This window comes from Grampus griseus (assembly GCF_964374135.1).
Source record: "Grampus griseus genome assembly, chromosome: 6".
NCBI classification, from domain to species: domain Eukaryota; kingdom Metazoa; phylum Chordata; class Mammalia; order Artiodactyla; family Delphinidae; genus Grampus; species Grampus griseus.
Genome location: NC_139000.1, coordinates 99,360,324 through 99,380,863, shown reverse-complemented (window position 1 = coordinate 99,380,863; position 20,540 = coordinate 99,360,324). Strand labels below are relative to the sequence as shown.

The window sequence follows — 20,540 nt, the reverse complement described above, 5'->3', positions numbered from 1 at the left end:
TCTATTTTGTAAATAAGTTCATTTGTGTCATATTTTAGATTCTACATATAAGCGATATCATATGATACTTGTCTTTCTATGTCTGGCTTACTTCACTTAGTGTCATAATCTCTAGGTCCATCCATCTTGCTGCAAATGGCATCACTTCACTTGTTGTTAATGGCTGAGTAATATGGGAGTAGATTTCGGTTGCAGGTCTGTCACCTGCTGTTGGCAGCATGAGGTGGTAGGGAGGTGCCACAGGGAGAGCTGGGACACTTGAGTTATCTGCTGGACTGTCACTACCTAATTGTGACCTTGGACAAGTCATGTCATCTCCCTGGTCTCAGTTTTTTCACTTTTCTAATGGAAGATGTTGGACAGAAGCTTGATCTCCCAGCTTTTCTGATACCGCCCTCAGAGCAGCTGCCCTTGGCCTAGCTCCTGGAGCACCCCTGGGTCTGGGCCCACTCCCAAGGGGTGCTGTCTCCATCTGCTCAAATGGCTTCCTGAGCTCTGTCCACCCCTGTTCCTCCGTGATTGTCCAGAGAGCTCTCCTGGCTCTGCTAGCTCATCTGTCTTTTGTTTCTTCTGAGATGCCTGATGCTAATTAATAGAACCTGAATCTTTTTGTACCAGGTCAACAGCATGGAGGAGCTGTACCAGGCCAGCTCCTCCATGCTGCAGCATAGGTCTCTGAAACGCGGGGTGGGGGCTAAAGGGCAGTGGCAGCATCAGTGGCATCATGCATTCATGACCTTCTGAGTCTTACCCAGGTCGGTGGAGTGGCCCTTACCCTGTCTTCCTTGCCCTGGCCTTACCCCAAGGCGACATTCTCAGCCTGTGCCCCACCAAGGCCAGGGCCCCATCTATCTCGTTCACAGCAAGATCCCCAAGACCTAGAACAGAGTCTGGCGCTTGGTAGGCGCTCGATACATATTTTTGAATGAGTGGTGAGCTGCCAGCCTGCAGCTCCAAGAACAGCCCGTCTCCAACCCACTGTGGCCGGCAGGTTTGGCAGTGTCTTCCCGAGCCTCAACATGGCCGTGAAACGGCGGGAGCAGGCCTTGCAGGACTACAGGAGGTTGCAGGCCAAGGTGGAGAAGTACGAGGAGAAGGAGAAGACAGGGCCGGTGCTGGCCAAACTCCACCAGGTACCGGGGAGAAGGGGCTGGGGCTGGACAGGGGGCCACGTGGTTCCTCCTTCACCCAGGGACAGGAGGCCAAGTTCCTCCTTCACCCAGGGACCAAGACACCGGATGTCCTGACTCCCCCCACCACCACCATACACACACACACAGCACCTCCACCACCCCCCGTGCCCCACTCAGGAAGCTGGATGAGCCAGCAAGAGCTGTGCCACCCAGAGTCTTGCTCCTCAGGCCCGAGAAGAGCTTCGGCCCGTGCGGGATGACTTTGAGGCCAAGAACAAGCAGCTCCTGGATGAGATGCCGCGGTTCTACAACAGCCGACTGGACTACTTCCAGCCCAGCTTTGAGTCCCTGATCCGAGCACAGGTGAGGCCGCTGCCACCCCGCATGATGGCCCAACACTTCTTCCCTCGGGAGGCAGTCGCGGGCTTTGGAGACCCATCTCATGCCAGCCCCGCCCTGCTCCCCACACCGGAAGCGGGGCTCAGTCACTCTCTGCCCCCAGCCCTGCCCCCGAGGGAGGAATGCAGGGCGCCCCTGGTTGTTGGCTGGAATTCCCGTTTCGGTCTCTCCGTTGCTCTTTGGTTAATCCCAACTTTCACATGAGGTCCCTTGTCGTCCAAGAGTTCTTCGCTGAAGTTCTCTCTCTCCATGAGCAGCAAGAGGAAACCAGGCCGCACCTCCAGCGCCTCACCCTGATGGGCAGGTCGCTTGCCTGGCGGGCCCAGGTCAGGGACAGGGGCCACAGGTGAAGGCCTTTTTCCGAGGACCCTGCACCCCCTCCCCTCCCTAGTTAGTCCTTCTCTTTTGGTGGAAGACTAGGGGGTGTCTTGACTTTTAGCAACCCTTGGAGGGGTCCCTAAACCCCGGCGAGAGCCACGCGCAGGGCCCCCACCTGGGCGCCAGGCCGTGGTGCATCTTCCAGCGGAAAGGCAGGCCCGCTCGCGTTGGGCGCGGGTGGACGTGCACCATGGTAGCACCGGGCCCGAGACCCCATGCCTCCTGCTACTCAGGGGTGTAAAGACAATGTGTGGCTCCTGCCCTCCTTCCCCCTCCCCCACGTCCTTCAAGCCCTTGGCAGGGAGTGTTCTCCCCATCTGTAAAAGAGAAAAGGTTGAGGTGCCAAAACCAAGAGGTCTTCTCCACGTGGGAAACACCCCCCGCCTCCCGCCCGCCAGGTGACTGCAGGTGCTCAGCACTCGGCCACCTTCCCCACCAGGTAACAAAGCTGAAGGCTCAACATGTCCCCGTCTGCCTCCAGCCCGCCTCGCCGCTGGGCCTGAGTGTCTGGCGCCCTCCAGTGGGCACTCTCGTTCTTACACAGTCCACAATCACAGATACCCAGGAAAAGCCTGGTTCCTGCCTCCCAGCCTGTGTCTTCAGAGAACACCAAACCCCATGGGAATCATGGGATCCGGACACTTGGGATCAGGACCCCTGAGCAGGATTAATGTTGGATCCGGGACTTGTTAGTGACCGTGTCCTTAGGGGCTCAGGGAAAATGAGGCAGAGAGCTACGTGCATAGGGACGTGGAAGGTTCCCATGCTTGCCCCGAGAGCACAGCCCCTGGAGGTGCGGGCTTCCTTTCAGCAGCTTGGCCTGGGCCGGGGACGGTGTGTTTCAGGAGACCTGTGACTTCCCTGTCCTGTGCCGCTGCTCCCGGACCCGCAGTCACCTGCCCTGCCCCCTCCACCCTGTTGCTCACCGGAGACAGCTCCAGGCTGCCCAGGTTGGGAGCCAGGGATACCCTGTAACCAGGCAGCAGGGTGGCGGAGGGTTGTTTACTGCCTCGTCAGCGCCAGCCTCCCCCTCCAGCGGCTGCTGCTGCCATTAGTCACTGGAGAAGTGAGCATTCCTAGTGACTCAGCCTGCGCAGTGCGGCTCAGGGCAGGGAGCTGGGGCGGGGGGGGCCATCCCGCTCCCCCCTCCAGCACTAGCCCGGGCCCTGTCCCCTCAGGTGACAACCCTGTTTGGAGACCTTGATTTAGATCCCCCTCAGCCCAGCTGTGCGAGTGTGGAAGACATGGCCTGGCCTTGCCAGTAATGGCACTCCAGGTTGCTAGAGAAGGAGAGTTCCTTCTCCCCAGAGACAACTTGGGGCTGGAGATGGTAACACGTAGGGGTGTTTGAGTGGTGTGGCACACTTTCTTGAAAGTACGTGACTTCATTTGGTTGTGAGGTGGAGACTGAGGCAGAAATGGTCCTTGCCCTCCTCCCCTGGGCCTGCTCAGCTCTCAGCCATCTGAGGGCTGCCCATGGGTCCCCCCCATTCCTCGGCCTGCCCCCGCCTGGTTCCTGTGCGCCTCTCCCATCCCACCTCTGGTGCCTGTGCAGAGGGAAACGTGGAAGTGAGCCTGGCCTCTGGGCCCTGCTTTCCTGGCTCTGCAGCTAAGGCAGTGATTGGCGGTGGGATGAGCTGGGAAGGGACGGAGGCTAGAACCGTGTCCCCTCTCTCACCTTTACTTCTAAGGCTGGCCCAGGGCTTTGGGAGCTGCTGTGCCCTCTCCCATGGATGAGAGCTTCTCCTAGCTTCTGTAAAGCAGTTAGCCCCTGGTCACAGGGCCTGACTCACTGGCACCCCCAGGACCCGCCGAGGACCCACCCACACCCCCCAGCCCTTCCCCCTCAGCTGCCTGGAGAGCTCGGAGGCAGAGCACCACCCCCCACCCCCACCCCCGCCTCACCAAGGACCCGTCGCTCCCTCTGCCACCCAGGCAGTGGGCAGTGAATGCTCCTGAAGGACCCGGGGCTGTGGTTGCCACACAGCTCAAGGGGAGGGGCGGTGGTGGAGGGAGAGTGGAGTCGAGACCTGCGCTCCACTTCCCACAGGCTCCGGCCCTCCGCCCACCCACCCGCCGTGCCCCGGGGGGCTGGTACCCTGGAGCCCCCACCGCCCACCTCCTCCCGTTCCCACCCCAGGTCGTGTACTACTCGGAAATGCACAAGATTTTCGGAGACCTGACCCAGCAGCTTGCCCAGCCCGGCCGTCCTGATGAGCAGCGGGAGCGGGAGAACGAGGCCAGACTGAGCGAGCTCAGAGCCCTCTCCATCGTGGCCGATGACTGAGCCCGGCCCTCGGAAGTCTCTGAAACACCAGTCGGCCTCTCTAGCTTACGCTTCACGAGCTCAGGCTCGGGCATCAGGGAGCAAAGGGGCCTTGCCTGGGAGAAGGATGGGGATACCGGCAGCTCCCACTGCACCACCCCAGCCCTTGGGAATGAGTCTGGAACCAGGAGCCCCGAGCAGGCTCTCACCTCCCCACTCGTAGCAAGAACCCACCGACAGGTAAGCAGTGTAGACTGTCTTAGGCCCTAAAGAACCGTCCAAAGTGCATCCTGGCCTAGGGCCAGAGCCTGGGCTCTTGTCTGCTCCCTTGAAGTCTTAGCCTGGCTTGCACGGTTGGGATCACTTCTACCTCCAAAAGGGCCACCCTGGGGAGTCACCCACCCTTGCTGCCTTTTCACCTCAGACTCGCCTGTTCTGGGAGAGGCCTCGACACTGCCCTGGGCAATGTGAAAGCCACGGTCTCCCAGCCGCAACAGGCCCCTCACCCCAGCCTCTCGGCAAGACAGCGGCCGGCTCTGCCCACTTCTAGACTTTGGGTCAACTGCGGGGCAGAGCCCCAAGTCTTGCAGCTTCCCTAGGAAGCTGGGACTCAACGCGTGTCAACAGCCTACCCCACAAAATGTCACAGACCGAGTCACAGGCCTCAGAGCAACAACAGTGGGTTTATGTCTCACCTCATTATTTGGGATTTTATTTTTCCAAGTAAAAAGTTTTCAATAAAATGTCCGTGTATTGTTGTGCCGTAACTAAAGAGAGGAGGGGAGGAGCCACCCCAAGTCTTTCCCAGACCCCGCGGCAGCCCCTCTCCTGGGCAGCAGAGCCCAGAGCTGCACCCCTCCACCCTCCGGAGGTGACACCTGCATCGAGCAGAGGCTGCGCTGAGGGTTGGGAGGAGGGCGGAGCACAGGCAGACCTAGAAGAGGAGCGAGGGGAGAGTTACGGAGGACACTTTTAGTTTGTTTTGACTTTGGTTTATTTAAAAAACAAAAAGCCAAAAAAAACCAAAACAGAACACTTTATATACAAAGTCAAACCGAAACCACGGATTATGGAAAGAGGCGAGACTTATGGGGAACAGGGAAAAGGCTGGGCCAGAGCCAATACCACATTCTGAACATGGGGAGCCAGGGAAAAGAGGTGCTGGTTTCTTCTGGCAAGTCTGGGGTGGCTGGAACAGTGTTCACTGCCAAACACTGCCCAGCGCTAAACGCTCGCTAGCACTGACTGACTGTTCCTGCGATGGCCACGGGAGACCCTTCCCCCCAGAACCTGCTCCTGAAACCTGGCAGGATTTGTGCCATCCGGAGGAAGGGGCTCTTACCCCCAGCCAGCTTCCGCGTCTGTTTCTTCAGTTTATTGGCATCAGACCTTACAACAGACTCAAAAAGCCTTTTCCTCCCGTCTTATTCTAAACTGGAAGAGGACAGGAGAAAGCACAAGACGAAAGGGCCCCAGGAGGAATCCCAAGGTAGAGGGCAAAATGACATTCGAGGGGTGCAGAAGATGTTGGATTTAGTTGCAAGTGGAACCGGCTTCCTCACTCATCCGTCCCACACGGCACAGACAGACCCCACCCTGACGGCCTGAGCTCCTCTACAGAGGCCGAGCACAGGGGTCAGCCACCCCTGCCTATGGCTCCCAGGTCCTGCTCCAGCTTCTTTCTAGAACCAGAAGGGCTCTAACTTCAGCAGGCTCCATCGCTGACCTCACAGGATGGCAGCTCCTGCACCAGGCCCTCAGTTGCTAGGTGCTGGCTCCTCCTTCTCTACCCAGCTGTCTGCCTGTTTGAAACAGATGTCACGAGAATCGGACTCAGAGGAAGGGCCGGGATCCGAGGACTACTGAGCACTTCCTCCTGGGAGACTCCAGGGTGCCAGCTGCTGACTGATCGATTCCATAAGAAACTAGCGCATGGAGGCGGAAGCAAGGCACACCTGGGCCCGGCCCCGTGCCGGCTGCCCTGACCCAGCCTCCCCGCCCGGCGGCCGGCTCTCCCAGGAGGCTCACCTTTTCAACCATCCGCTGCACCTCAAGCTGCAGGGGAGTCAGGCGCCTTCGGAACTCCTGTAGCAGCCGCTGAAGCTGGTGCTTCTGTCGCTCCGCCGTCCGGGCCGTCTCCTCAGCCTCAGCCAGCCGGGTTCTCAGCTCCTGCATCTCTGCGGCCAGCGTCTTATTCGTCACTTCAGTGGCTGAGAAGCGGTTATGGCTCTCCTCTGGCGGGGGAAGACAGGAAAGACTGCCAAGCTAAGGAGGGGAGTGTAGGGCCAGAGGGCTGGAGGCTGAGGGGCGGGCCTCCCGCTCGGCTCCTTGCGTCTGCGCCCGGCTGCAACAGGTCCCTGCGCCGCCAGCCACTCACCCAGCTTCAGCTCCAGTGTGTGAATCTTGTTCTCCAGGTAGAGCCGCCCGCTGTCCTGCTGCTCCGCACGCTGCAGCAGGTTCCCCACGTTGATGAGGCTGCCGTTGTGGGACACCAGGCCCTTGTGCTCCACAGGGGCAGCGCCTGGCTTGGCACTCTTCCCAGGAGGAGGTAGCAGGTCCAGGTTTCCTAGAAGGGCCGTGAAAAGACTCAGGGACGGTCCCGGGAGAAAGCAGCCTGCTCCGCTGTCCCCAGAAGGCCGCAGAGCACAGTACGCACCGAAGAGCACCTCCTCAGGGAGCCCCCCGTCCGGGCCCTCCGGGCGGCTGTACTGAAGGCTCCGATACTGGCAGATGTTCTGGGCCACCACCCTGCTGACCAGCTGTTTGGCCTGTAGGAAGCACACACCCAAGATGCCCACGGATGAGAAGGTGCAAGTCCCCCCACAATGGCGTGCAAGAACCTAGAACCACAGCATCCCGAGCCGCGCATGCACACGAGGATGTCGGGCGAGGCATCTCAGAGAGGCCTAGGGCGGGGCATGAGAAGGCACCTGCTCTGCGCTGAGCCGGAGCCCAAGGGTAAGCAGGATCCTCTCCAAGTCTCGCCGATGCAAGTAGCCACACCAGTTGGCATCAAAGAAGACAAAAGCAAGAAGACAGTCCAGAGGGAGCACAGGAGAGGGGTCCAGCTCCTTGGGCTAAAAGAGAAACAAGGAAGAACAGGATTTACAAACAGGTCCCTTGATGCTCAATCACCCAGGACGAAGCCCTTATAAAATCAAGCCGCTTGATATTTAAAATGGATAACCAACAAGGACCTACTGTATATAGCACAGGGAACTCTGCTCAATGTTATGCGGCAGCCTGGATGGGAGGGGAGTTTGGGGGAGAATGGATACATGTACATGTATGGCTGAGTCTCTTTGCTGTGCACCTGAAACTGCCACAACACTGTTAATTGGCTATACTCCAACATAAAAAGAAAAGTTTAAAAAACACAAAAAGAATCTAGCAGCTTGGCTGACACACTCACACCTTCCAGTTAGAGACCTGACCCTGGGCCAGGCAAGTCCCTTGGCCTGTAACCAAAGGCGTCTTTGGGGCATTTTCACCCCAGGGGCTGTCACACAGAGGAATCTTGGGTGCTCCCAGGTCAGACAGCTCGCTTAGATCCGCCCTGATGGAGATACCGAAGTGCTCGCCTGGATCCTACGAGCATGCCATCCCATAAGCCAGGAACCACCTTTCGTCCTTCGTCTATCAGAAGATGCCAGAGGTCATTTAGGAAAAGCACCCCTTTCCCAGGAGTGAGTCAGAGGCCTTGCTAAGCTTTCCTATCACTGAGACCCAGAGAGGCACAGAGGTCTCACCATGTCCTGAAGGGATGAGAACTCCATCTCTGACTGATTCGAGGCAACCGACCGGACCTCGGAATCCTCCAGCTTGGCTCCTGCTACAGAAAGCCAGAGATGAACTTGGAGCTGGGAGCACACAGGCCCGGACTGGCTCCACACACAGCCAGGACGGGAGCCACAGAGCCAGGAAGCCGCCACCCGGGCAGGCGCCAGACATACCGAACTCCTCCTCCCCATCGTCCCTCAGGAGCAGCAGTTCGGGGTCCAGGGCCATCTCGCAGAGGTCCTCGGACACCTCGCCCCGGGGTTTCTCTTCTTCCTCTCCCCCAGAAGATGGGGGTTTGGGCAAAAGCCCGTCTTCCTTCTAGGAGAAGCAGACCAAGATGATGAGAGGAACTGCCCCTGTGACTACCAACAATAACAACGGTTAACATCTGTGCGTCAGCCGCGTTCAGGCACCGCGCCGAAGGCACATACACAACGTCTCATTTAACACACTTCGTTACATGGGGGTCACAGAGCAGACCAGGGCGAGTTCCAGATACCTGGGATTTTCCTCAAGAGTCAATCTCAGTCCCGTAAGAAATTTGTTTACTTGACAGTATTTAGGCAAGAAGAAGACCCATGTGCTTTAGAAATGTTTAAGAAAATGCAGTGTTCTAGTTAACCGTCAGGTAATCGAAACACCTGTACCCATCAAAGCATTCCTATTAATGGAGACTTCCATGCTGCCGTGTCAACCACGCTTCCCTTCACTGCTCCAGGCCCGCCTCCCTTCTCCCAGGTACACCAACCACCTCCGGGCTGTGTGGCCACGTGGGAGAGTTAGGCGCCCCGCACCTGAGTCACACCAGGGTCACAGAGCGCGTGTGCGCAGTGAGCGAGGGGTGATGAGAGGAGAGCCCTAAAGCACTCTGAGCAGCGCTGGTGCCACGCAGCGCCCCAGTTGTGTTCAGCATTACCATGTGCAGCCCCAGTGCCCGTGCACGGGGTCAGAGGTACTCACCGGCGGGGCATCTGACTCGGCAGCTGTGCCCTCACTCTGTACCTCATCCTTGGACTCCTTGGACTCCTCCTTGACCGCTTCTTCCTCCTTGGCCGCCTCCTCCTTCTCAGGTTCAGGTGCGGCCACGACCTTTTCAGGAAGGCTCAGCAGCATCTTATAAATCCTATAGCCAAAATCCCTCTGCAGCATCTCCAGAAACAGCTCAGCCAACACCATCACCTGGTGGAAGAGGCAACAACGGGTCACGAGCATCAAAAAATGGGGTATTCCAAACCCCACCATCCTATACGCCCTGCCCCACAGGCCCCAGACTCCTACACCTACCTCAAAAGAGATCCTTTCTTTTGGCCTCCGGTCCTCCACGATACTATGGATGGACAGGTTTACACAGCTGGGGCGTGCCATGACAGCAGGTTCTAGAGGGGGTGGAGGGGCCTCTGGGAGATCGGTGTCCATTTCCTGCTGTGCAGTGACCTCCGGATTCTCTGCATTCTGTTTAGAGGTGTCTGCTGCCTGCTCTGATACATCAGCTGCCTGTTCTGTAGGCTCTGTTTCCTGTGACGAAAAGTCAAGAGCTATGACCATCTGGGTCCAGGGGTTAGGGCCCAGGGCCCCTACTTTCCCCACGTGTTCGTAAGGCACAGCCTTACCACTGGCACCTCCTGGGGCGGGGGAGCTGCCTCTGCAGCTTTCTGCTGGCACAGGGCCTCCCACTCTTCCAAAGTAGGCATGATGGTCCAGATGTCCGGCAGGTACACCACCACGGTCTGGAGCCGCCTCGGGGGTCCCAGCTGCAGGTACTGAAACTCGGCAAAGCGCCACCTGCTCACAGCAGAAGGAAAAATGCAGAACTGACCCATGACATTTGTGAGGGCTTCAGTTTCCAATCAGCATTTAATGAGCACATACTGTGTGCCAAATTCTGACAGTACAGAAATAAAATATAGACCAAGTCTTCAAGAAATGGTTAGTCAGTGGGGAGAGACAAGTAAGCAGACAATTACTATCCGAGGTGCCATGGCAACAAGAAGGAGCACGGAATGTGGCTGTGGGGCCACACCTGACGAGCCTTGGAGGGTCAGCTGGCCTTCAACACACTTACACACCCCTCGCCGTGCTCACGACCACTGCGAGGGCTGGAGGGAGGGGGTGATGAGCAGGGACTAGGGAACAGACGGGAACTAACAGGTCAGAAAGGCCCAGCAGAAGCCTGGCTCCCTGCCGGGTCTCGCCACTCACTGGGCAGCCACAGACAACAGCTCGGGCAGCCACTCACCACTTGGTGCAGGCACTCAAGTCGATGCCGGTCTGGGCTTGCGCGCAGCGGATGGCAGTGCGGACGAGCACCTGCGGGTCGCCCTTGGGGTCGAGGCCATCCAGAGAAGGAGACCACTCGCCCCCCACCAACACTACCTCCTCTTCTTTCTGGCCCAGCAAAAACTGCAAAAAGAGATCAGGGGTAAGAAACGAAAAACCAATCATGTGGGTCTCCCACAGGGAGGCAACCTGCCACCAGTGGGGAACAAAGGGTCCGCCACACTGGGGGCGGGAGGGGTATCTCTACCCATGAATGTGAACCCCATATAATTCTGATAAGAAACAACATCTCTCAGCCATGCTGTCCTCCCGGTAAAACGACTGGTATCTCAGCCCCGAAACCCCGCTTCTATGAGTTCCTGAGCAGGAGCAGAGCTGACAGGAACTGAACATCATCAGTGAGTGAGTCTTGCCTCCTGGGCTCCAGCTCTTACTTTAATTTGCTTCAGAGGATGTTCTGGCGTCTCCCTTGGCTCAGTCATGTCATCCACGAAGAGCATGCAACAACGATACAATTCCTCCAACCCCGGGGAAGAGAGCAGCAGTACCTGGTAGCGACAGCATAAAGGAGACACTCGAGAGCTTTCTCAGCCTCCAACAACGGGATAAAGAGGCAGGACCCCAGCCAACTCACCTTGGAACTGTAAGCAGGGTCACTGTCTGTGGACGTGGGCTCAGCACCAGCGTCTGGAGCTGGCTCCTTCTCAGAAGATGCCTGGATGCGGCTTGGATGATGGAGGGAAAAGGGCTGGCTCAGAGGGAAGGCCGACAGCCAGCTCAGGTGCACAGCCAGAAAATCTGCGGGAACCAGCAGGGTGCGGTAGCGGCGCTGGAGTTCTAAGAAGTCACAGGTGGAGCTATGGGAAGAAAGCAAGGGAGTCCAGATGGAGCCAAGACTAAATTATTTTTAAAAATGGAACCATAAAAGACTTGAAAGAAAAAGGGAGCAGATTATTTTATAATCTGAGAAAAGAAGAGCTTTCTAAGTAAGACACTTCTGAAAAGATAAAAATGGATCAGACTTGACCATTAAAATGTCACAACCTCTAGTGGCAAAATAAAGTCAATCTGGGGAAGGAAAACAAAAAAAGACATCTGCAATATGTGAAAGAGAAAAGGGTCACTGTCTTAATATAAAAGGAACCCACGAGTCACTAACAAAGTTCACAAGTCTAAGAGAAAACTGGAAAAACGGACAGCAACAGATAACTTAGAAAAAGAAATGAGACTTAGGAGCTCATGAAAACATGCTCAATCTCACTCATAATTAAATTCAAATCAGGGTATCACTTTTCACCTATCAGACTGACAAAGATCACAAAGCTGGATAACAGTGTTGGCAAAGGCTGGGGGTGCAAGAACCTCACACCTCGTGTGAGAACGTAAACCGATACCGCCTCTGTGAGCGGCCTGGCAATACCTGTCAAGGCTGACAGACCTGTGAGCCAGCTACTCCATTTCTAGGAATTGAGCGCAATAAAATGCTCGCACCTGTCCACGCAGATGTATAGAGAAGGATGTTTATTATTACAACAATGTTTAGGATAATTAAAGACTAAAAATGGAGAACTGGTTAAATAAATTCTGGTCCATTCATTTAGTAGAATGCTGTGCAGTTGCTAAAAAGAATGAGATCAGTCTAATAAACTTTAACGTAGAATAAATTCCAAGACAAGTGAAAAAGCAAAGTACTGAACGGTATGTACAATAGGTTTCCAGTTGTGTTTTAGGAAAAAAACCACAGCTGTGTGTGTGTGGCTAATTGTTAGCGGTCATGTTCTGACCACATGAGGAGGCTCTATATTCACCCCTCCAGTGGTGATGATGTGGGGACCAGTATCTCATCAGATTAACCTTGGGAGGCAGGTGGGTCAGCATGGAGAAAAACAAGCCCTGCCTGGGCCTGGAGAGAGGAAGCGGTGACAGGGGAAGAACAGTGGCAGCCCTCCTTCCCTGCCATCTTGAGGAGGTGGTGCCAGGAGGCTGCCCTCACCTCAGCTCGGACTTAGGTGGACTTGGCTCTGGGGCCTTATCTCTAATACAGCAGCTGGAGCCCTGCATCTCCCCTGCTAGACGGAATCTGGAATTGCTCATCTACCTCTCAGTCAGTGAGTTTCTACGTGTGCGGAGTAAGCTTGTGGGCCAGTGTCCTCATACATGCTGTAGCACTTAAAAAATAATTTAGAGCTTCCCTGGGAAACCAGTCCCACGGTTCCTATGACCCCCAGTTTCTACCTGACTTACAACTGGTATTGGGCACCTGGATGTTGATTGATAAGCCTTGATTATAGCCTGGCCTAACAATTTCTGGTGATCAAATCATAAAGTTCTATCAAGGGCACCCATGTCAGTGGTGCTATGCTGGTCAGAACTTGAGATTTTGAAGTAAAAAATCTGTCACATTAAAAAACAAAAGTGAAACAAAAAGGTCATGAGCGCACGCACGCACGCGCACGCACACACACATACACTCACTCACTCTTACTCCCAGACTATATCTCACTTACACAAGAAACTGTTACCAGCTACAAGTCTCAGCCCCCACCCCAGCCTCACCACTCACCTGTCCACAGTGTAGGGAGTGAGATGGACTCGGTAAGGAGGCAGGTCATGCCTTGGTTTCTTAGCACCCCAAGGCTCTCCACCAGCCCGCTGTTTGCGTTTCTTGGAGTCATAGTCATCGCTGGAGGTTGATCCATTACCAGAAGGAAGAGACCACACTGTTACATATAGATTCAGTACATACTGGCCTAAAAAGAACTGGAAACCATCTGAATCCCCAACTTTAAAAATAAAGAAGCCATGCTAACAGTCATATAAGAGTGCTACAAAAGACATTAAGATATTTAAATGCTTTTAATAACACAGAAAACCATTCATGTTAAACAAAAAGAATTATATGAGACACTATATATACAATAGTGCCTCAAATGTGCCAAAAAAAGCTTTAAAAAGAAATATTAATGGTGGATACCTCTGACAGATAAAGGTGATGAATAATTTTCTTATATTTAACATAATTTTTTGAAATGAGAAGAAGAATTTAACTGATTTTTTTTTTACTAAGATATATATACATATGGCACCATGCTACGGGTTCTGTCAAGTTTCATTAAAAGAGACAGTTCTGGGGCTTCCCTGGTGGCCCAGTGGCTGAGAGTCCGCCTGCCGATGCAGGGGACACGGGTTAGTGCCCCGGTCTGGGAAGATCCCACATGCCGGGGAACGGCTGGGCCCGTGCGCCATGGCCGCTGAGTCTGCGCGTCCAGAGCCTGTGCTCCGCAACGGGAGAGGCCACAACAGTGAGAGGCCCGCGTACCGCAAAAAAAAGAAAAAAAAAAGACAGTTCTGGTAAAAACCCTTAACACTACACATTAGAGTCATAAAAATACTGAAACCCTTCGATCCAGTAATTTCACTCTTAAAAATTTATCCCAAGGAAGTTAATTCAGAAGAAGAAAAAAGCTTATATATAGTAGAAGAAATTCAAGCCGAGTAAGAAAACCACATGTGGCACTTCCCTGGTGGTGCCGTGGTTAAGAACCCGCCTGCCAATGCAGGGGACACGGCTTCGAGCCCTGGTCCGGGAAGATCCCACATGCCGCGGAGTAACTAAGCCCGTCTGCCACAACTACTGAGCCTGCGCTCTAGAGCCCGCGTGCCACAACTACTGAAGCCCCTGTGCCTAGAGCCCGTGCTCTGCAACACGAGAAGCCACCACAATGAGAAGTCCACGCACCGCAATGAGGAGTAGACCCCGCTCACCGCAACTAGAGAAAGCTCGCGCGCAGCAACAAAGACCCAACACAGCCAAAAATAAAATAAATAAATGTATAAAAAAAAAAAGAAAACCATGTGTGTATCTAGCAATCCTGAATTTTCATAGTAAATAAGTACAGTAATCATACAGCCATTAAAACAATTATGAGGATTACAGTGCAATATGGAACAGATGTTCGATAAGAACATATAAAAAAATCTGAACTCAAAGATTTAAATTATAAAAAGTATGCATATATATAGACAAAGACTAGAAAAGAACATGGGGGGAAAAAGTAGCAGAAAGTAAATTTGCTTTTCAAAATTATTTTCTAAAGGTCTTTAAGAATGGTTACCTTGGGGATGGGGGGGAAGATAAGGGTAAGAGATTAAGAGGTACAAACTACTATATACAAAATAAATAAGATACAAAGGTGTAATGCACAGCACAGGGAACATAGCCAACATTTTATAACTTTAAATGGAGTACAACTGCTATGTTGTACACCTGGAACTAATACAATATTGTGAATCAACTATACTTTAATTTAAAAGTTTTTAAATGGCTACCTTTAAAGGAAAAGAGGGAATGATATATTTTTATAGTATTTTTAACTTTATATAATAGCATGCACTACTTTATACATTTTTGTAATAAATCACTTATTATAGTATCACTATGTTATGGGGGCAATAAAAAAAATAATAGAAGAGAAAAAACCTTTAGACCATCATAAAATGCCAGACTGATAAGGGGAAAAAACCCCCATGTCTCACAAGAGAAATAAAATCAATTGTCAATTCTTCGTGCTGAGGTAATGCCAAGTTGATTATATTTACCAGAAGGTGTCTACTCTTTCCCTTTAGACCTGCCTGGGTTGTTTCCCTAGTCATTACACCCCTGAGTAACAAACTTGATTATATTTAACACAAAGTTTTTCTTCTTTTCTCATATTTCTGCCTGGGTAATTTCCTTGTTCATAGCATCTCCCTCCAAAAGCTGCCTTCTAATCTTGCCCTTGTGGGATGTCAGTGCTTCTGTGTCTCTAACAGAAGAACTGTTGCAAAGTCATTTTAACAACTCTCTTCAGCTCACCCATGACTGAAGTGAACTCTTCAGTAAATGCTGTCAACCTCAAGTTAAAGTGGATGTTCCACTGAATTCTGTAAACTCAGCAAGCAGTTTTCTCCCCTTACCGTGTATTGCCAGGAACAGGTTATAAGGCATGACCAGTGGAAGCCATCTCCGTAACCTCAGCAGGATACTGAGATGGTATATCCAGCTGGATAGCCCTGTCCAAAAACCGCAGTAGTCCAGCATTAGCAATCCAAAGGAGACACTGTTTCCTGCCTCCCAAAACCTGAAGTTCAAAATAAAACCTGGTTTCCAGTCAAACGCTAACATGGGTGACTCCATTATAAATTGTTGTTCCCCCTCAGGGTGACCTCATTCCTACTGCCCCCTTTGCAGAATGAGTCTGCAAATTCTCTCTACTGACTGATGGTAATATCTCCCTCCCAATGGTCATGTCTCCTTTCTCGAGAAGCCATGACACTGAAGCATTATGGCCAAAGTAACAGAACATAGGTCTTGCACGGGGCTTGGCATGTCCAGGACAATCAAATGCAACTGGCTATATAAGAAAGGCTGAATGTGAACCTAAAGCAGGAAGTCAATAGCAGCCACTGATTTCCACCCAGGCTACATTATCCCCGAGGGCACCTGCTGTGATTTTGAATGAAGCCTTTAATAAACTCATGGAATGTAAGAGGTGGAAAGTCCTTGTAAATTTTGAAGACCAAGAAGATGGGTGTATGCAAGACGTATACCAGTAACTTGAGAATGAAAGTGTTCCAAGCAGAGACACTGTGGAAAACAATCCTACACAATCAAAGCTTTCCCGCCTCCTTAGTGTTCACGTGACCTATCCCGAGGGAACAAACAGTAGCTTCAGCACAGAGCCTAGCTACATCACTTTGCCTAAACTTTTTCTCTGAGGAACTCCATGCTCCTTTTACATGTTCTCAGTGGACCGCATTCTCAGCCCTTACCATGTAATAATCTACTGGCCTCTGGGATAGGGGGCTGTTTCCTTCTCAGAACAGTTCTTATTTCAGAAGAGAACCAGAACATGAGAACACCTTCTAGAGTGATGGAAATGTTCTATATCTTAATAGGGGTGAGAGTTACACAGAATTTTCCATTTGTCAAAACTGTCCATCTAAGATTTGTGCACATCAACCTAAATAAATTCTACCTTAAAAAAAAAAATCAAGTACAAGGCAGGGAGCAGATGACAAAGAATGGCAGATACTGATACTTGTTTAAGCTGGGTGATGGGTATGTGAAGGTTCATCATCCTTTTTTACTTACTATGCTTATACTTGAAATTTTTCATAATAAAATTTAAAATGAAGACGGACAGAACTAGAACAAGTCTTCAAAGCAAACTAGTCTAGAGCGTAAGCCCTAGGGATATAAACAAAAGCTTTTAGGGAGAGAGTAAGGCAGGATGAGGAACATGTGAGCCAGAGAGAACAGGAAGTACGCTCCTGCTGGCAGCCCCCAACGCTCACAGATGATACAGGATGGCCTGGGATGCCCCAAAGGCCCAAATCCACCATGCCTGCTCCACAAAAGGCCGTGTCTGCATATCCATGGCACAGACCTGGATTTCTGGGCAGAGTGCAACACACACAGTCTACCACACCACTGAACTGTACAGTGTATTTAAAGAAACACATTTTAGACTAAGAATTAAATTATGCACTGGAGGAAACTAAAAGACAAAACAAATGCACAAACATAAAAAAACCAGAAACAGACTCACAGGTATAGAGAACACACTGGTGGTCACTAGAGGGGAGGAGGTTGGGGGGAATGGGCAAAATAGGTGAGAAGGTATTAAGAGGTACAAACTTCCAGTTACAAAACAAGTCATGGGGATGTAACATACAGCACAGAGGATACACTCAATGATATAGTAATAGCTTTGTATGGTGACAGATGGTAACTACCTATTGCGGTGATCACCTCGTAATATATAAAAATAGCCAATCTACTGGTATAATATTGTAAACTATGCTTCAATTTTAAAAATACACTGCAGAGTTACTTTTTTTGGACAATTACTATTTTCTTGATAGTTTTGATTCTTGGTGTCTCAATCTTATGCACAAGAAATAAAAAGGAAAATTATATTATTAAAAAATTCAACGTGATACTATGAAAAATGAATTACACCAAATCCCTACTTGCTGAACCAGCTTATGAAGTTCCGATATTTGTATATACATCTCAATGTACCAGCCTATTTCAGGGTAAAGGGACTAGGATCTAGCTGTTGAAAGAGAATGTTAGTGTCAACAGGTGGCCAAAAAAAAAAAGGTACATTCTCTTAGAGGCAAATAAAATAAAACACCTTTCCTTTCTTGCTTGACCATCCTCTTACCTTCGGCCCGGATCCAATCGTCCATGAGGGCCCCGAGCAGGAAATCTGTTCAGGTGGCTCAGATGAAGCGTATGGGATGTTTGGAAGAGACTCAGAGCTGCAGAAAGGAAATGGCTGGTGACTCAAAACCCCCTAAATATTTGCCCAACTTTCCTGTACCTTTCTTCCAGTGCATGAAATACCCACATCTATTCTGAGAGCAGCAACCTAACAGTTACAAGTCCATTCATCCCAAGTACCCCATAAAGCCACACGCCCAATATCCATGCCACTGGTACTCACGCTTCTGAGGAAAGAGTGGGGGAATCCGGTGAGGCTGGAAGATCAGCTGGGGCTGAGCTCCCAGAATCCCTTGCTTCTGGCCCAGGGCTGCCACATGTAGAAGGGGAGGTGCTGGGGACTTCAGTAGGGGCTGCAAGACAGTAACCAGGAAATTCAGGGCATCCCATAGCTGACCTGCTCACTACCTTGGAAAGATGCAGCCCCAACCCCTTGACCAAAGTAAGGTTCCCTCCCACGCCTTTCCAATAAACATGCCAAGGAGAGATGAATACCTGGTTGGAGAGCGTTTGCACCTTGACAGCATTCCAGGGCACTGCCTGGCCTGGGTTGTATGCAGCCTTCACCAGCACCTTCTCACCCAGCTGGGGCAGCCGGCCCTTCACCACACTGCCAGCACACAAGCCAGGAGACCCAGTCAGGAAAGAAACCCTGGCCAAGCCACCCTGACTGTCCCTATGAGGCCCTTGCCATCAAGATTTCTCACACCTTGCATAACAACAGCAAAGCATTGGCATTATAGGGGACCCACCAGCATGGTGACAGAACTGAGTCCAATAAGCATTTCCAGAAGGGGATCAGCCTCAAGCCTACCTTAGCTGAAAAAAGACCTCTTCATCCACCACCCCAAAGTAGTCATGCAAACTGGTAACAATGCCAGTGAAGACCCGCTGCTTCTCTCCACCCTGTAAGAGAAGAGTGCAGTTTAAAGGTAACAGGGAGCATCTGTCCATGCTCTGCCATTAGCATCTCATCTTCATCCACCCCACCCCACCCTCAGCTCAATCAGAGTACTGCACGGATTCCCATGGAAGGAAGCATACATATAGAAGGAAGCATATGTACAGTGGACACAATCAATCTACTGGGGAGAGTCATGCTGATTCTTGGGTCATAAGCTTCTTCTAAGATTTCCAGTTCTTTAATTCCAAGAAGCACCCTAGAGATCTCCCTAGAGCCAGAACCTAGGACTCCCCAGTCACAGATGTCTAGTCGCCTCTGGACTGGCCAAGGACAGGAGTGTCAGGAAGGATGAACACTGTGATGTAAGAATGAAAGCATCGGGCAACCATGCATGCTGGGGTAGTCCCGAGTGCCGAAACTCACTAGATAGGATGCCCAACCTACCTGAAGGTGCCTGGCATTTTGGGACAGGTCTGTGGCCACAGGAGGAGTGAGCAAACCAGGAGGAGGACCCAAAAGAGATGTTGAAGCTGCGCCTATTGGAACACAGAAGCAATCCAGAAACTGCACCTACCATCTTAAGCACTAGTCCAGCTAGAGGAAACGGTAAACCCAAAGAGCAAAGTGGATCCAAGCATGTCCCACACAGGGTTTCGCCGACAACTACTGTGGTCATGCTTTTTCCTAAGAAAAGTCAGCAGCAAATTGCACTCCACCAGGGAAACCCCAAAAGCCACATTTTGAAAGACTAACTCCAAAACACACACTTCCCAGTACTAGGCCAGGTAGAGATAAAGGTGTTCACCTGAGAAGTTGCGTCCCCCTGGTAGTGGGTTGATCCGCTGGCGCTTAAACTGGGACATTGGGAATGCTGTCCTCTTTCAGAGTCTTGGGGAAAAACCTTCAATCAGAAAAGAAATAAATTAACAGCCCATAGGGAAATTTTCCATCTACCCCAAAAAAGGAACTAAGGATCTTAAGGAAAATGGAGAGATGGATACTGAGAAGGAAAGGAGGAGACGGATGGCGAGAATATGAAAAGGAGCAGGAAATGGAGAAATTACAATGTTCCAGTCAGCCCTCACAATAATCTAGTGATGGGTGATACTGTTATGTTCTTTCAACGAAAAGGAAACTGAAGCTCGGAGGGACTGAGACTTGCCCGAGGCCACATAACCAGGTAGGTACAAAACTAGGACTCACACCCAGATCTCCCGACAACTTAGAGCTCCTCTCACTATGCCACGCCACCCTCAGATGGTTGGGGAGAGTGGAGGGTTGGAAAGAGCCCCGATGACATTCATTCATTCAATGCATCCGCCAAAGAGTTCCACGCAAAGCCCGGAAAAATGGAGGAGGCTGCTGCCGGAGAGGAGATGGTGTGGGCCCTCTCCCCGGAAGCCCGGCCCGTTGTTCCCCGGACGGGCGGGTGGGAAGACAGCTCCGTGGCCCGGCCGAACGCGAATCCGGCTGCGCGCCCGCCCTCTTGATCCCGCGCTCCCCGGCCCTCGGCTCCCGCCTCATCAGCCGCCGGCGCCGAGTCTCCCGGGGCGGGCCGCGGCCAGGCCACCGTGGGAGGACGAAGGCGCGCGGCTTCTCCTCCTCCCGCCCGCCCCCAGGGCCGAGACCGTTGCCAGGGAGACGGAACTTGCAGGCCGAAGGGGGGCTCGGCCCGTTCCGCGCCCGGATCATCTTCGAGGCCCGGCCCTCGCAGCCCCTCGGCCAGGGGAGGGGCGAAGAGGCAGAGGGGCGGCGGAAGGCCCCGCAACCCACCTGCGGGCCAGGGCCGCGACACCGGGGGGACAAAGACACCCGGAACCACCACAGCCGCTGCTGCTGCCGCCACCGGAAACGCCTCTCCGGAAGCGCGACCACTGGTCGGAAGCTGCCTCTCTCCCGGATATGGTCCCTCCCTCCTATCCACTGACCTGTCCCTTCCCCCACCCCGGCCTGCCATCCCGCTCCAACTGTGGAGCGGAAGTGCGCTTTCCCCGATCGGATGCGCGTTAGGAAGCCGCGCCTCAGTGGTGTCCTCTCTTACGTGTCCCATTAGAAAAGCAGGCTTCGGAGAATTGGTTCCTGGCCCCAAGACTGCTGGAGCTGGAGCCCCAAACATAAGGGAGCACCTATGCC

The 20,540-nt window shown here is 52.4% G+C and overlaps 2 protein-coding genes across 4 annotated transcripts in view; one reads left to right on the top strand and one right to left on the bottom strand.

Moving 5' to 3' along the window:
- BIN3 (bridging integrator 3) overlaps positions 1 to 4,913 on the top strand; it is a 44,166-nt gene extending 39,253 nt beyond the window's left edge. The window contains exons 7-9 of the mRNA XM_082656327.1: positions 992 to 1,133; positions 1,362 to 1,496; positions 4,051 to 4,913. Coding sequence (XP_082512453.1) covers positions 992 to 1,133; positions 1,362 to 1,496; positions 4,051 to 4,197 — 424 coding nt within the window. The 3' untranslated portion in view covers positions 4,198 to 4,913. The remainder of the gene's footprint in view (positions 1 to 991; positions 1,134 to 1,361; positions 1,497 to 4,050) is intronic.
- Positions 4,914 to 5,197: 284 nt separating this feature from the next.
- CCAR2 (cell cycle and apoptosis regulator 2) lies at positions 5,198 to 20,336 on the bottom strand. Of its 3 annotated transcripts, none has more exons than XM_082656324.1 (21): positions 20,181 to 20,336; positions 19,213 to 19,308; positions 18,852 to 18,943; positions 18,318 to 18,409; positions 17,999 to 18,113; positions 17,727 to 17,856; positions 17,445 to 17,541; positions 12,797 to 12,916; positions 10,868 to 11,090; positions 10,668 to 10,781; positions 10,193 to 10,356; positions 9,567 to 9,738; positions 9,241 to 9,471; positions 8,917 to 9,135; positions 8,130 to 8,274; positions 7,926 to 8,008; positions 7,107 to 7,253; positions 6,833 to 6,944; positions 6,554 to 6,742; positions 6,205 to 6,410; positions 5,198 to 5,978 (listed from the first exon to the last, which is right to left on the bottom strand). In XM_082656324.1, the coding sequence occupies exons 2-21, from the start codon at positions 19,268 to 19,270 to the stop codon at positions 5,934 to 5,936; spliced, it is 2,754 nt and encodes a 917-aa protein (XP_082512450.1). In that variant the 5' UTR covers positions 19,271 to 19,308; positions 20,181 to 20,336; the 3' UTR covers positions 5,198 to 5,933. The 3 variants fall into 3 exon arrangements, with proteins under 3 accessions (XP_082512450.1, XP_082512451.1, XP_082512452.1); XM_082656325.1 differs by having other exon boundaries at positions 7,926 to 8,005; XM_082656326.1 differs by having other exon boundaries at positions 8,959 to 9,135.
- Between the last annotated feature and the right edge of the window lie 204 nt (positions 20,337 to 20,540).

Excerpts from the sequence above, each read along its gene's own strand:
- CCAR2 (XM_082656324.1), bottom strand. The coding sequence starts at position 19,270 with ATGTCCCAGTTTAAGCGCCAGCGGATCAACCCACTACCAGGGGGACGC. Across the intron at positions 10,782-10,867 it reads ACCCTGCTTACAGTTCCAAG|GTACTGCTGCTCTCTTCCCC; the intron begins GTGAGTTGGCTG and ends TGTCGCTACCAG. Across the intron at positions 9,472-9,566 it reads CGCCCCAGGAGGTGCCAGTG|GAAACAGAGCCTACAGAACA; the intron begins GTAAGGCTGTGC and ends TTTTCGTCACAG.